Raw genomic sequence first — 15,097 nt, 5'->3', positions numbered from 1 at the left:
GATATATATATATATATATCATTTATTATTATTATTATTATTATTTCACACCTCCGGGGAGTCCAAGGACTCATCGAGGGAGAACACCTGATCTACAACTCTGTCTCCATCATTCAATCACCAACTGACCGTAACTACACCAATGCCATCTACTGCCCACCAAAACAGGTATTTCCACAGACAATCACAAACATCCATTCCCACGAACTTGCAGCCTTTTGGCTGGAGAGCGGATACGCTATCCACTCGGCCAACCAGGCAGGCATTTAAAAGATCAATTTTTCTTCAATCAGTGAGTGTGTGTGTGTGTGCATTTACATTATCATTATCCACAATGTTTAAAAATAATACCTTGTAAAGAACCTGTAAATATCTCATGTCTATTATTATTAATTTTTTTAACAGCTGATCTCCATGAAGTCAGAGACTCATTGTAAGAGGTAAACACAATTCCACATAAAGCTCATCCAACCGTAGCTTAAACTGATTCAATATGTCTACATTCCCAAGACACTCAGGCAATGCATTCCACCCACCAACCACTCTCCATGCATAGATCCTCATCCTTTGTTCACATCTTTCATATACAATTTTCAGGGATGCCCCCCACCTTCCCATTCTATGAACAATTTCTTTAATGATAACCTGATTACAAACCCTGACTAATTTATATGCCTCAATCATAACCCCATCACATCTTATTCACAAGGCCTTGCAAATTACATTCTTTCAATCTGCCTTCATACTCCACATTCCAAAGAACAGTTACCACTTTTGTGAATCTTATCTGGACCCTTTTTAACATATCCTTGTCAGCATGAAAACCTGGTGACCAAATCTGTGCACAATAATCCATATGAGGCTTAATCAAGGACTCATATGGATTATATACAATGGAGTCAATCTCTTTATTCCTCATGTCAAAATCCTCTGCATCATTGCCATTATGCAATGTGATGACCTAACAACTTGTGTAATGTGGCCCCTGAATTTCAGGTCCTTGTCCACCAGATCTCTCATTTCTTCTATCTCCTTTAAAGTTTCCCCACCAAGTGTGTACTTTGCATCTTATCATTGATTACCAAATTTCAAAATCTTAAACTTTGCAACAATGAATTGACAGTTCCACTTACCTGCCCATTTATGCAATCTATTCAAGTGCTCCTGCAAGGCCATAACATCTGCTTGACTCTGCATTGTTCTCCTCAATTTTGCATCATCTACAAGCAGGTGCACATCATCAATTAAATCTATCATAATATTATTAATATACAAATTGAACAGCAATGGCCCAAAATATGCACCACCATATACAACTTTCTGATACCTATCTGAACTGCCAGTCACTCATCCCTTAGCCTTTTGGGAAGCACTGCTTTATACTACTCAGGCAACTGAGTGCTACCATTATTCATCTTGTGCTACCTCCACAGTAGCCTCTTATTCCATATTTCATGCTTAATACCATCATTCATTCATTTGACACCTTCTTGATTCGGTCTTTTGACCCATCAGAATACATTAGCACACTGACATTGTTAAATATCTTTTGGTCAGTTCCCATTTATCTACCTCCTGCTTAACACCTTATTCCATGCTAAAGTTCCAAGCTGACTCCTGAGCTATCCTCTCCTTTATGATTACTCTGACAGTAATCAGTAATAGGATTATACACCAATTGGTCAGGAAGCCTCCTAATGTATTTCTGTTAAATTCAGTTCTGTGTGCTATCTAGCAGCTGGCTTGTTAGAACAGCTTTTTACTGCTATATGCGCAAGGGAGTTGGGCAGAAACTGAAAACCTACAGTGGAGACAAAACAGGGCATACCTAGAGAATGTCCAGTTAAGTCCTTGGCTACAGAGGCCAAATATTGTACATCACTAGCATATTAATGGCAACAAATAGATATTCTCTGATGCATATCTGAGAGTTATATACAATTTCATTCCCTAATGATTATTTTCACTGAGCCTTGAAGGCCTTTACTGGTGAAATCAAGAGATTCTGCACTTGATTTCACCGATAAAATTCCCTTACCAGTCTCCATGAGAAAAACTACTCTTCACTCTCTTGTGCAACCTACTTTTACTCAACTTCAAGCTACATAAGATTTGTAATTCAAATCAGATTGGACACTATATGGATCTTACCTGTTTAAGTTGTGGTTCATGATGCAAATGCGATTTCATTATCTCATGGAGAAGTAACTCTATGTTAGACTTTGTAGCTAGGAGATTAACATTTCTGGCTAGACATGATACCACACTGAAACAGTTATAAAAGGTGTGTACTTAAAAAAAAAAAATAAAGAAATTAATAATAATTATAAAAATACCCATTTTCATTAACAAAACAAATACAACATAAAAAGCATAGAAATTAATACCATTAAAATATTCTACTATATTTCAAATATTTTATTTTATTTTGCTGTTTTTTTTCTTTCCTCAAAACTTGTACCATCTACCTCCAGAATTATGCTATCATTATCACTGCATTCTTCCTGAATATTCTTCTTCTATTTTATTTGTTTGATACTTTCAGAGTAGTCTTCGCATCAATTTTTCACATAAATAACCATTAATTCCCCAAATATTTTGTACTCTGTGATGTTTAAAGTCTGTTTTTTCCTGAAGTCTTTTTAGGAGTTCTGTTTAATGAAATTTCAAATCCTCTATAAATTTCAATCTTCTTTATGTACGATTAAAAAACATTCATAAAGTTTCTGTTTAAGCAATGATCATGGAGTATGGAATATTGATGCTTAGAATAAACTAAGGTAATATAAAGTTATAGATCATACAGTAAGTGTGTACTTCTTCTTCTTCTCTCTTCCATCATCTATGTGGATGATGATGATGAGGCCGAATGAACTCTTTCCACATCCGTCTGTCCTGGGAGAGTCTGAACAATTCTGTCCAGTTTGGTGTCGCTTGTTGTGATACTTACTAAAGTGTGTACTTACTAAAGAGTATTCATGAACACTAACTAAGATCTGTAACTTTATTATTATTTGGTATGGTAATGTCTATCATAATGACTTTTGAAGTTATTTACAGTACCTGCACTCACAACATACTCAGGCAATGCATTCCACTCACTAACAACTCTCCATGTAAAAAATCTACTCCTCACTCCATTTTTCACCACATCCTTATACAATTTCCAGGGATGGCCCCTCGTTCTTCCCATCTTAACATCCACTCTTTTTATAATTTCTTCTGTATAAATCTGATAGAATCTCTTAACTTAAAGGTCTCTGTCATATCTCCTCTTTTTCTCCTATCCACCAATCTCTGTAATCCACATTCTCTCAAATGCTCTTCACAATCAACACTCCAGAGTCCAGATATCACTTTGGTTATTTGTCTTTGGACCCTCTCTAGTGTTTCCACATCACAATCAAAACTAGATGACCAATAGTCTAAGCACAACAGCCACATGTGGTCTGATCAATGCCTTTTATAGATGCACCACCACTTCCTTATGTACATCACATTATGTTCATCATAGTAGAAATATGATGTGCAGCCTTTGCAACACGTGCAATGTGCCCTTCGAACTTCAGTACACTGTCCACCATCACTCCAAGATCCCAAATCTCATCCAGTTCCTAAAGTACAGATCCACCAATACAGTATGTAACCTTGTATCTCTGTATCCCAAAGTGTAACACCTTACACTGATTAACATTAACCAATACAGTATGTAATTTTATATCTCTGTATTCCAAAGTGTAACATCTTACATTCATTAACATTTAAACTGCAACCCTACTCATTTGTCCAAGCTAAAAGTCTATTCAAATCTTCAGGCAGAGAATTAGCATACTACTCCTGATAATTCTACCTAATTTTAAATCACTGGCAAACATATGAAAAGCCCCAGTCAATCCACACGAAATATCATTAACAAATAAGTTAACCAGTAGGGGGCCCAAGAACAGAACCCTGAGGCAAGCCACTGGTCACCTTCCTTTTCTGAGACACAGCTCCATCATGCACAACTTGCTGGTATTGTTCAGAGAGCCAATCTCCGATCCATCTAACTAATATAATATCTATTCCTACCCTCTGCAGCTTGTACACCAATTTAGCATGTGGTAATCTATCAAATGCTTCTGCAAAGTCCAAGAATATCACTGTATATGATTCTTCCTCATCCAACACATTTGTCACCTTATCATAAAACATAAACAGATTGCTAAAACAAGACCTGCTCTTCACAAATCCATGCTGACCATCACAGGGAATCTTATGTTGTTCAACCCAATCCTGTAATCTATTTCTAACCAAGTTTTCCAACACTATGATCACAACTGCAGATATACAGACCAGTCTATAATTGAAAACTTCTGTTCTCAAACCAAGCTTGTGGAGAGCTACTATTTTGCCTTATTTCCACTCCTTAGGAAATTTCTCCACTGCAAGACTTTCATTAAATAACCACAACAAGGGCAACACTAACTCTTTTGCACATTCTTTAAAAATATGGTGATATGTCATCCATTCCCACACCCTTATTAACATGTAACCCAAGCAACACTTGATACACCCTGATTCTTTCGCCTTTAATTCTCCTAATACACAGCATCATTCAAGCCACTATGATATACACTGATAAGTGTTCGTTAAATAATTCCACTATATTTGCTAAGGTTACTTTGCTACCATAACTGTCCACCAGCATCAACCTGCCATAATTATTTTTCCTCTTGTTTGCCACATAGCAGAAAAATTTCCTTGGATTAGTTTTGACCTGACTGGCCAATCCCCTCTCATATTCTACTTTTTCTTTTTTAACCATGCTTGTCACTTTTCTGGCCTGAACTTTATATTCTTCATGCATCAATTCACTACAATCTTGTACTTCCTCCATAACAATTTCTTTTGTAACACTGCTTGCTTGCTTGATTTCACATTCATCCATCTCACTCCTACTGTATTTATTCGCTCAACTCTTGGTATGCAGTTATGAATTGCTTGTGTTAGATACTGCTTTATCATTTCCCATACACTGTCAACATATGAGTTTTAAAGCAAAGTTGAAACCTTTTTTGAGAATAGAGATCTCAGGTTTACTTAAAACGTGTTTAGATAGGTTAATTATCACTTGCTTATCTGGTAGAGAAGGTTTGCAGTTGTTATGATTATCAAACAGTAAATTGAATTTATCAATTTGTGTCTATTTGCTGTGATTAAATGATAATCATAACAACTGCAAACCTTCTCTACCAGATAAGCAAGTGATAATTAACCTATCTAAACACGTTTTAAGTAAACTGTCAACATATTTTCTACATAATTCATCAACCCAATGTATCAATTCTAATTAACTACAGAGCTTCTGATAATCACCCACCTTATAGTTCCACATAGAGACCTTCTTGATAACTTTTTCCTGTTTGACTACCTTCCAAACAAATACCTCATGATCACCTTCATCAACAGGTGGTAGTGTTGATGCCTCGTTCACAACACAACCTGTGAGGATATCACTTAACCTAACACCGATAAACCTCACAAATTCACTCTTCTTGTTTCACGATCACTGTTTGCTCTCTCTCTCTGCTATAGTGCACTTCTCTCTTCATTCTGATCATTCCTGTTCCTGACTTTGATTTTCATTTATATTCTTATCATCCCCCACTATTTTGCACTGCATTACTTTGCTCTGCTATAATCACTTCCTCACCTTTGTATCTATCCTCTACAGACTATTACTTCTTTCCAATCCACATTCCTATAATTAAAATCTCCCATTAGGATCATCTTCCTCTTAATTGCCCAACTAATTTATCTAAACATTTCACAATCAATACTCTCCACATTTCCTGGCCTATAACAGCATCCTATTCTTCTTCGACACTACAGCCCCATGTAAGGTCTTGGCCTCCCTTTTTTTTTTTTTTTTTTTTTTTGGGGGGGGGGGGGTCATTATCCCCACACTCAACCATGTGTAACTGTCTGTGAAGCGTTGTGTTCTTAAGATCAGTTTGCCTGCTTTGTGGGAGGAAAAACTCCAGAAAAACTGGGGAGAAAAACCCTGCTGTCCACGCCCAAGACCGGATAACTTGGCTATGTCTGAGAAAGATCCTTAAGCTTCTTACGTCGGTGATGAGAAGTGAACGCAGGACACTTCTTTTCCAGACATATGGTTGCGGAGCGCGTAACCACTCGGCTAACTGCGTAGACAGCAGCATCCTATTAGAGATGCTATTCTATTGATCTCAACTGAACACTAAACAGCTTCAAAATCTTCACATGTACTACTATTTTCCGCTTTGACTCTTGAAGGACACAATTCCTCTGCTACCATTAACAATGCCCCCCTCCCCTTCTCTTCCTATCATTATGGAAAATTCTATATCCTACCATTTTAAGTCCTGACAGTATATCATCCTCAGTCAACCAAGTTCACTTATGTCAATTGTTGTTGGGCATACTGATTCAATCAATGCTACAAACTCAGCCCTTTTATTTCCGATACTCTGTACATTAGTATACAAGCATAACAATTCTTCACTCTTTGAGGCCATCCCATCACCACGATCACTGTTTACTCTCTCTCTCTGCTATAGTGCACTTCTCTCTTCATTCTGACCATCCCTATTTACCTGATCCTGACTTTGATTTTCATTTATATTCTTATCATCCCCACTGTTTTGCACTGCATTACTTTGCTCTGCTATAATCACTTCCTCACCTTTGTATCTATCCTCTTCCCATCCTTCCACAACCTGCTTCTCAACCTCTCTCTGACAATTAGTGGTACTAATTTCATATGAACCCTGTGCACTGTTATTAAATGGTAATTGTTCCAAATGACCAACACCAAACCCAATCAAATGCACTCCATCAGCTTTGAACCATTCTAACTTCCCTTCAAATTCATTCCATACATTCACAAATTGAACACTTTCTGCTTGACACAATTCAACCATCTTGTTATTCAGTATCATTGCTCTCCTTCTCAGTTCACTACTATCATATCTCGGCAGCAAACTAACCACTTTCCCAATGACACTATTATCCTTCACTTCCAACAATTTCTTCAAATCCCTTTCCACATTCTTTGTCTCTCTATTCATGTCATTTGACTATCACTATCACTAATTCTAATGCTCGTTCTTTCCTTCTATACATAAAACAACTGTTGCATCTTTACTGTTAAAAGTCCAGGGAAAAACTTGATTTCTTAGTTGAGACATTTGCTCTACTGCCATAAGTTTCTTCACTGTGACTACCGCCATTTTCGTAAGGTTAACGGCACCTCCATGTTAATCAAAATAACAACTGAAGCTAACACTTTCAGAACCACAATGCCACAGCACAAAGATTATATCCAGTCTGGCTATCACACAAATCTACATGATATAATTAAGGGGGGAAGAAACACCTTTTGTAATACTGTTCAAATACACCGCTACTTCTCCATGAGTCACTAGCAACATATATTCTTTATTGTAGGTGTCAGTATTCCATACTTCATGAACATTACTTACCAGAAAATTTGTATAGAATTTTAATTTCTTCTTTCTCTAGACTGCTTTATTAACTTCTTGAGCTGACAGAATTTTCTTCTGATTTTGCATTTCAAAAGCTAGGTCCTGCTTTCAAACTTGTTTCTCTTTCTACTCATTAATAAGTCCCCACTTTTATGGCATAACTGGTTCCTGAAACACTATTGTTAAGCAAGCTATTATAAATCAAACACTAATTTCTCATAAGCGTGTTGTGAACTAAAAAAAACGTGGGAAAAAAAAAATTGAAACATAACATAACATAAAACAACACAATGCAACACAACATAAACACAACAGAAAAGTAGTAGTTTTCCTCATTTGCCCATTCAAGGTTGAACAACTCTGGGATATAGAATTATCATTAAAAAACATAATACAAAATAAATGAAATAGCTGGTATTTTAATAAAAGTTGACCTGCTAATGCTGCAACATAAAAATACCAACCAAAAATCATGAGAAGATTCTAGACAGAATCTAGAAGTAAATATCATTATTATTATTATTATTAAGAGAGACCTCCAGGGAGTCAGGGACTCATCGGGGGAGGCCACATACTACATGCACCAGCTATCATACTTATTCTTAAATTCATTCACACTGCTTGCACTCAGAACATCCAATGGCAATCCATTCCAATCACACACCACCCTATGAGAGAAAAATCTAGACCTCACCCCCTTAGTGGCATTCATTCTCAATTGGAAAACAAGAAATACAGCTTGTTTACCAATTAGTTAAAAATGGTAGAAAATGAAGAATAAAATCAGGAGTGCATTTCAATACTCAAGGCAGAAAAAGCTTACAAAAATCTAAAATGCAAAAAGGAGACGTTATTCAATGCAAAATGCTAAAACAGGGTGGTATGAAAAGTTTGTAGTTGCAACACTACATAAATCCAGAAGGTTTGTTTAGAAGTTAGAATCAAAGATGGAGTACAGTTTTCCCCTTTACCATTTTATAAAAAAGAAATAAATAAAACTGAATGTGAGGATTACAGATCATACAGGAATTTTCTTTCTTAGTGTTCCACAAGAGGTTTATGCAAACACGCTTCAAAAAGCTAGGATCTTTTTCTTTTTTTTTTACATTTCTGAACTTTAAAAAAAAAACAATTAAAAAAAAAACATATGGTAGAGTACCAAAATGAAATCTGTTCAAAACACTAAATCATGTAAGGTGTGAACAGAATATTATACAGAAGAATACACAGCTTATACTTCAGTCAGAAATCAGCAATTAGAGCTGAAGGATATATGGGAAGTGGTTTCATATTAAATCAAGTAAGGTAGAGTTGTACACTACCAACACTGTTATTTATAATGTATACACTCGACTGTTTTCAAGTACATGTCATTGGATAGTGATATTCAAACATGAGATATTAAGTTCTTCTCTCTATGCAGATGATATCATCCTCATAAATAAATCAAGAATCTTTAACATGTTTATGCATACACTGCCCACAGGAACTCCCTTTAGCATATGTTTGTCACTTCAATATACAGTGAACACCTTTCACAAAGTTTATATGACATGTTAGTTGTAACTTTCTCAGTAGAATTTTATTGGTAAAATTAGCACTTGTAAAGTGTCTTACAATAATGAAAATCTCAAATCCAATTCCAACTGATTTCAAGTTATATCTTGTCTACATTTGTTGATCACATCACCAACCATTGATTTTGGATGCTCCAGTTGAGCAGCAATGGTACATATGGACATGCCATCAATGTGATGGCCCACAATGACACCTCTCTTGAAGTCACTGAGTTCACGTCATGTTGCCATACCACCTGTATTCAACTACCATGATGAAATACTGCTTCCTACTATCTGTACACTGGTTTTTTATGTTATTAACAAACCTGGAATGTTCCATAACTTCAAATAACATAAAAACTGGTGTACAGATATAGGAAGTGGTACCTCATTGTATCAGTATGGCAACACGAAAAATCTTTTTACTTGGTTTCTATGAAACAGCAATTGGTATACAAGCTGAACTTCACAACAATGAACAATGCAGCTTGTCTGGCCTGGTGCGAAGAGTGTGTAAACTGCATAATTGACCAATGGAAAACAGTACTGTGGAGCAATGAATCAGGATTCACCTGTTTCCAGTCTGATGACAGGCTGTGGATGTGGAGGCAGCCTGGTGAATGCTTGTTCGACAGTGTGTTGTACCCACAGTAAAGTTTGGTGGTAGTGAAGTAATGGTGTGAAGTGTATTCAGCTGGTTTGGAGTGGGACCACTGTTGTTGTCCATGGTTCCATGAAGGCAGCTCAGTATCTTGATGTTCTGAATAATCAGGTACTGCCTACACTGTGGAGTTTTTATGGAACGGACCCATGCCACAAAGCTGCAGCTGTTATGGAATGGTACAAAGAGATGGGTGTTAAATGACTGCCCTGGCCTGCCAAGAGTCCTGACTTCAACCCCCATCGAACACCTGTGGGACAAACTGAAGTGGCGATTGAGGTCCAGAGCAGCACGTCCTCAATCTGTCACTGAACTCAGTGATGCTTTGATGGAGGAATGGAGACAATTCCACCTGATGTCTGCCGTACATTGGTGAAAAACCTCCCTCAAAGGGTGCAAGAGGTGATCAAAGCCAAAGGTGGACATATCTGATATTAGGGTTCACCTGCTGGCATCAACTGTAAATTGCTAAAGTGTCCAGACAATTATTGGTAGATAGTGTATCTATATATATATATACACACACACACACACACACACAATCTACCAATAATTTTTCAAGAGGTGATCAAAGCCAAAGGTGGACATATCCAAATATATGGCATATATATATATATATACAGGGTGTTCGGGATAAATTTGACATATTTATAATTAATTATATTTTTCCGTAAGTTACATGTATTAACACACACTTCTCTTCATTTAAAAGTTTGGACCCTTCTTCATTCATATACAAGATGTCAGAAAGGATGGATAGCTGGAACCCACCTGAATCATGGAAGAGAATAACTTGTATCATGATGATTCGTGCCCGCCATCAAAATAAGGATATTACGACTGCTGCCCAATGCTCCCTGAATACAGTAAAAACAATCAGGCATGAACTAGAGACTTGCAATGGTGACTACGAGGATGTAGCAAGAAGAAAGATCCCTAGCAGACGATCTGATTGCGTTCGTACAGCAGAATTCCTCGCAAATCTGCAGGAACAGGTGTTGAAGAACCCTGGCATTGGAATTCGGGCTTTGTTCGTGGAGTTGCTAACTGTAGTCAAGCCCTGGATAACAAGGGTAGCCAATGGTAGGCCGTATGTATGGCAGCAGGATTCGGCCCCTTGCCACACCTCTGGGAAAAGTCAAAAATGGTTGTCTGAAAATTTCTACGACTTCACCAGTCCAAATGTTTGGCCTCCAAACTCCCCAGACCTTAACCCCATGGATTATTTTGTATGGGGCGCAGTTGAAAAAGACACCAATCGCACTTCCAGTAATACAAAAGCCCAGTTAATGGATAAAATTAAAACAGTTTTTGCGGCCCTTCCCAGGGAGACTGTAGCATCAGCTTGTTCGAGGTTCCGAAGCAGAATTGAAGCTGTGATCGATGCTAATGGTGGTTATTTTGAGTAAATCTTGTTGATAGTATTGTAATTAACTCTGCCTGTAATGTTTTTTTGTCAATTCATTAAATTTAATAGATACAAAGAAGATTTTCTTTTTCCTTACGAAACTGTCAAATTTATCCCGAACACCCTGTATATATGGCCTGTATCTCTGTGTGTGTGTGTATACATACATATATATATCTTGTGCTTGCTTACCAGTCAGGCAAATATCTCACTTGTCAGATGCTAACGTGGGTGTACTCTACCACAGTTGCCTAATATATCAGTCACATATTTATTCCTAAATCTACTCAATTTATAAGCTTTTGCTAATGCTACATCTAATAGCTTAACTCTATATAACTACCAGCCTTGAAGCAAATATGTTTGCTATTTTTTCAATTAGTGAAACAAAAATTCATGCATTTTATATGTGATGCAAGACCATTTATTATTTTTATTACTACCTGTTTTCACTTCTAGCACTTATAGTATGACTTGAATCATTTTATGGAAAAAAGCAAACAATTTCTTCTCTACCATCATAAGCAAATATTGAAAACTTTCAGGACCATAAAAAAAAACACTTAGAGCCTCCATAGGTCAGTTGGTATAGACGTAGCCCTTTGGCTGGAAAGACCTGGGTTCGATTCCCGTCAGTGAAGTGAGGAACCTTCTGGTCTCTTTCGACAAAAGGTGTGTTAGCTGGTTTCATATGGAAGTGGGGGGGTCCACCTGGAAACTCTGGATTTTCATCCCCCAGAACAGACAAACCAGCCCTGTGAACACATGCATCTACAGACATTAGAACACACTGGGAGGCATAGGGCTAACCACCTTATCCTCGGGATGGGCATGGTTTGGAAGGGCTAAGCACAGCTCTGTAACAGGCCACTAGGCCTAATACGTAAAAAGGAAGAAGAAAAAAACACTTAATAAAATAAAATCCTTAAGTCTCCCACATATAACTACATTAGTGTGTTTCCAAATTCTGACTGGCTCTGAAACATTGTTGGATGGACAGGGTCCAATGATGTCATATGACACGGTAGCAACTCATGAAACAATTGAAAAACATTCAAATTAGAATCAATATAATGAAATATTTTGGAATAAATAAATACCTCTTTCTCAAGTTGTAATATCCACTATTAATGGCCAAATTCTGAAAATTCCATCACTGGGTAAAAAATAAGCTAATTCCCACTGTCTACTGCATATTTATTTTAGGTTGCCATGTTGTGATTAACTGGTTACCTCATAGTATGATAAAATTATACATACACATCCTATCCTATCTTCTCACTGGTCATATTAATATGATTATTATTATTATCCTAAATTATCCTAAACCCAATGGAGAAAAAGGACTCATCTAGGAGGTCCCTTGGTGATACACACAGCCCATCATACCTTGACTTAAACACATTCAAATTCTCTGCAGACACTACAATCTCAGGCAATGCATTCCAATCATTCTCATGCAAAAAACTTACTTCTCACTCCCTTGCTCAAACCCTCTTCATGCAGCTTCCAGGGATGACCTCTTGTTCTACCCCCCCCCCAATCTCCCAACATTTTATGAAAAACTTCTTCAACATTAATCTTATAGCAATTCCTTACCAACTTGTGCATCTCTATCATATCACCCTATTCCACTAGACTCTGTAAATTGCATCTTCTCAACCTTTCTTCATATTCAACATTCCAGAGATCAGAAACTACAATAGACAATTGCCTCTGGATCCTTTCCGACATCTCTTCATCCTTTTGAAAACCCTTGATAAAATTTGTGCACTATTTGGCCTAATCAAGGCCTTATATAATGGAACCAGAATTGCCTGACTTCTATAAGTCAGTGTCCTACACATCATTCCAAAAATTCATTATATTGTCTTCACAATTTTGGCCATGCAGCCTCTAAATTTCAGATCCTTGTATACCATCATCCCAAATCTCTTATTTCCTCCACCTCTAACAATATCCCCACCAAGCATAAATTCTAAATTTCACAAATTTTAAAACCTTACATTTCACATCACTGAACCGGGTCTAACATAGGGTCATGTTCCAAAGGAGTGGAATAATTCCCATGCCCGTTAGCTCAATCTATTCAAGTCTTCTTGTAAGGATAGAACATGTTTGTACCAACTTTGCATCATCTGCAAACAACTAAATATCTCATCCATATCTTACCCAGTATCATTAACATACAGACTAAACAGCAGTGGTCCTAAAACAGACCCCTGAGGCACACTACCAGTGACATTCCTCTTCTGGAATATTGTTCTGCCATACACAACTTGTTGATACCTATCAGCCAGCCAATCTCCAATCCAATGTGCTAGTCTAATATCCAACCGCATTTGCTCTAGTTTGACTATCAACTTATCATGCAGTAATCAACTGCGGTAATCCTCAGCTGCAAATATGACCTCTTCATCTGTGGTAAATTTTGTTCCTTTCAAGTGTTTCTTTAAAATTTGGGAATAGGAAATAGTCAGATGGGATCAGGTCTGGCAATAGGATGGGTAGGCAGACATTGAAAGCCCAAGCTGCATGTTGTCTGTTGGGTTTCATGAGCAGTGTGAGCAGGTGTGTCCTGCAAAAGCAACATGCCTCGGCTCAGTTTCCCACTGCATTTTTCCTTCAATTCCTTCGAAGCTGTTGAATAAACTACTGCCATACCAGTTTCACCTTTTTTTGAGATACTTGGTAAGGATTAACCATCCATATCTCAAAAGAAAATGGCAATAACCTTCCCAACTGATTTTTGTGTTTGGAACTTTTTTTATCCCTGGAGAACCTTTGTCTCCACCCCACTGACTGTTGTTTGGTCTCTGGGTCATAGTGATGAAGCCATGTTTCACCAACAGTCACAACTTGAGCCAAAAAATTTGCACCTGATTTCTCACAAATACCCAAAATCACTTGAGATGACAGCATGTGTTCTCTCTTTTGGTCAGCATTCAAACATTTCAGGTCCCACTTTGCTGAGAGCTTCTGCATGTTCAGATGTTGCTGGATAATGACCCCAACTCATTCCTTGGATATCCCCAGAGTCTTTGCAATGTTTTCTGGCTGGTATTCGTCTATTACCAAGAATCAGGGCATGTACTGCATTGATGTTTTCAGGTGTGATCACTGTGGAAGGTCTTCCTGACCTGAGGGCACCTGTTGTCTTGGGATGCCCATTTTTAATCTTGTCCAACATCTGACAACTGTTGTATATGCTGGGGACTAGTCCCTAAAGTCTCACACAAAGTTTGGTCTCAGTTGCAGACTTTTCTTGCAGCAACTTGTAGAAAAACTTGATGACAGGTCGCACCTCTATGTCTTCAAATTTCTTCAAAACCTCTGACATGTCTTCTTATATATCCTAAAAGAAAAAGAACAAATTATTACAATTTGATGACACGTGGGGGTTAAAGGGTTTTAAGATATGTTCTTTCTTGTAGTTATATATGTTGCTTTAATATCATTTTTGTTCTAGGTGTTTATCAGAACTTTTCATCCCCTAACCTAATCCTCTCTCCCCTCATTCTAACATCCTCTGATGAAGTGATCAAATCCAGAACCCTCAAGCCTTGACAAATGATCAAAGTCAGGACCCTCAAGACTTGAGGAAACTCGAGAAACTTATTTTCTTTACTTTTGGTTGCCACCTCATCATTCCATTCTGTATTGCCATAATTAAAATCACCCATAATGATCACCCTTTTCTTATTTGCTTGGCTAATTTGATTATACATTTCATTACCAGGTCTATATCAATATTCAACTAAATATTTCCTTCTATTTACCTCTATCTCACACCATACTGCCTTAAAACTACTGCCACTATTTCCCTCTTGCATCTCTACCTTGTATGGACATAACTCTTTCTTTCATCAATAGCACTCCACCTCCCTTTTACCCTTTCTATCTTCACAAAATGCATCGTATACTTCCATCTCTATTTCTTTCAGGATGTCATCCTCATCCA

At 37.4% G+C, this 15,097-nt stretch overlaps 1 protein-coding gene across 1 annotated transcript in view; it reads right to left on the bottom strand.

The window, feature by feature from the left end:
• The window catches only part of LOC150098435 (uncharacterized), a 260,713-nt gene that overhangs the window by 180,374 nt on the left and 65,242 nt on the right, over window positions 1–15,097 (bottom strand). Inside the window, exon 7 of the mRNA XM_090405278.1 lies at window positions 2,152–2,266. Within this exon, the coding sequence (XP_090261404.1) occupies window positions 2,152–2,266 (115 nt within the window). The remainder of the gene's footprint in view (window positions 1–2,151; window positions 2,267–15,097) is intronic.

The sequence above is a fragment of the Typopeltis vanoorti genome, chromosome 15 (assembly GCF_054136105.1).
Source record: "Typopeltis vanoorti isolate ZY-2024b chromosome 15, IOZ_Tvanoo_1.0, whole genome shotgun sequence".
Taxonomy (NCBI): Eukaryota; Metazoa; Arthropoda; class Arachnida; order Uropygi; family Thelyphonidae; genus Typopeltis; species Typopeltis vanoorti.
The sequence above is the reverse complement of the archived record's forward strand: the minus strand, read 5'-3'. Positions and strand labels throughout refer to the sequence as shown.